Source organism: Chiloscyllium plagiosum, unplaced genomic scaffold, assembly GCF_004010195.1.
Source record: "Chiloscyllium plagiosum isolate BGI_BamShark_2017 unplaced genomic scaffold, ASM401019v2 scaf_2422, whole genome shotgun sequence".
Taxonomy (NCBI): Eukaryota; Metazoa; Chordata; class Chondrichthyes; order Orectolobiformes; family Hemiscylliidae; genus Chiloscyllium; species Chiloscyllium plagiosum.
The window spans coordinates 1-1,455 of NW_025195835.1; the positions used below are offsets into that span (position 1 = coordinate 1).

The following is a 1,455-nucleotide window of genomic DNA, read 5'->3' on the forward strand; positions in this document are numbered from 1 at the left end:
TCCCCTGTGGTGTGTGAGTGTGAGTGTGTGAGAGTGAGTTACTGTTCCTCCCCTGTGGTGTGTGAGTGTGCCAGCACTGGGTGGTACTGCCTCCTGGTTAAGGGAGACCGCAGGCTCCTCGCAGTGAGCTGATTGGCCCGTGGCTTAGCGAAAGTTTGGGATTGGCTATAAATCAATCGGGCTGAGCTGAGGCCAGCCAACTGGAGGCCGTCGATTCACTGGATCCGTCTCTCTCTCTCTCTCTCTTTCTGCACAGTTGCTGCCTGGTCTGCTGGGGTTTTCCAGAACGTTCTGTAGTTACGGTGACAGGTTTCTGGCCCAGCCCGCTGCGGAGAGCCTGTGGCCTGCTGGGGGTGTATCATGGATTTGAAAGGAGGCTCCGAGAGCAGCAGTGAGAGCATTCGGCCCTCCAACCTCGAATCCTTCGCCAGTAGATCCACTCTGCATGGGATCAGCCACATCTTCGCCTACGGACCAATGAGCATCCGCAGGATTCTGTGGATTCTATCTTTCCTGGGGTCCTTCAGTCTCCTGTCACTGGTCTGTGTGGAGCGGGTCAGTTATTATTTCGAATATCCTCACGTGACCAAACTGGACGAGGTGTCAGCTGGGAACCTGACCTTTCCCGCTGTCACTATCTGTAACCTCAATGAGTTTCGCTTCTCCCAGATCACCCAGAACGACCTGTACCACGTCGGTGAGTTCCTGGCATTGCTGAACGAACGCTACGAGATCACCAGGCCGGCCCTGGCAGAGCCCCATGTCCTGGCTGCTCTGAAGAAACTCGCCAACTTCCGTCACTTCAAGCCCAAACCGTTCAACATGTCTGACTTCTACAATCGTACAGGCCACACCATCCACGACATGTTGCTCATGTGTACCTACCGCGGTGAAAACTGTACTCACCACAACTTCACCACCGTGAGTACTTCAGCACCACCCTCACTGCGGATGGGGAGGGGGAGGGGAAGGGAGTGGGGGAGGGGGGAGGTCTGTGCTGCATTGTGTGTGGGAGGGATCCTCTCCTGAACCAATTGGGCCCAGGATTCATAGAGATTGCAAGGATCATAGAATCCTTGCAGTGCAGAGAGAGGCCATTCAGCCCATCGAGTCCACAGTGACCATCCAAAGAGCACCCCGCCCAGACTCGCTCCCCTACCCTAACCTGGCATTTCCCACCGCTAACCCACCCTAACCTGCACATCCCTGGACACTATGGGACAAGTTCCCATAGCCAGTTCACCCTGACCCTGCACATCTTTGTGACTGTGGGAGGAAACCGGAGCACCCGGAGGAAACCCACGCAGACACGGGGAGAACGTGCAAACTCCACACAGTCAGTCGCCTGAGGCGGGAATTGAACCTGGGTCTCTGGCGCTGCGAGGCAGCAGTGCTAACCACTGATGGGGTAGGATGGATTGCTTACAACAAAACTGTGGGGGTGGGGGGAGATGG

General features: G+C 56.2%; 1 protein-coding gene across 1 annotated transcript; it reads left to right on the top strand.

Moving 5' to 3' along the window:
- Nucleotides 1-360: 360 nt before the first annotated feature.
- On the top strand, nt 361-921 carry LOC122545857 (acid-sensing ion channel 1C-like; the record flags this gene model as incomplete). The annotated part of the gene is made up of 1 exon (XM_043684750.1): nt 361-921. A coding segment is annotated over exon 1 (561 nt), but the record flags the coding sequence as incomplete, so codon positions are not given.
- Nucleotides 922-1,455: the final 534 nt, after the last annotated feature.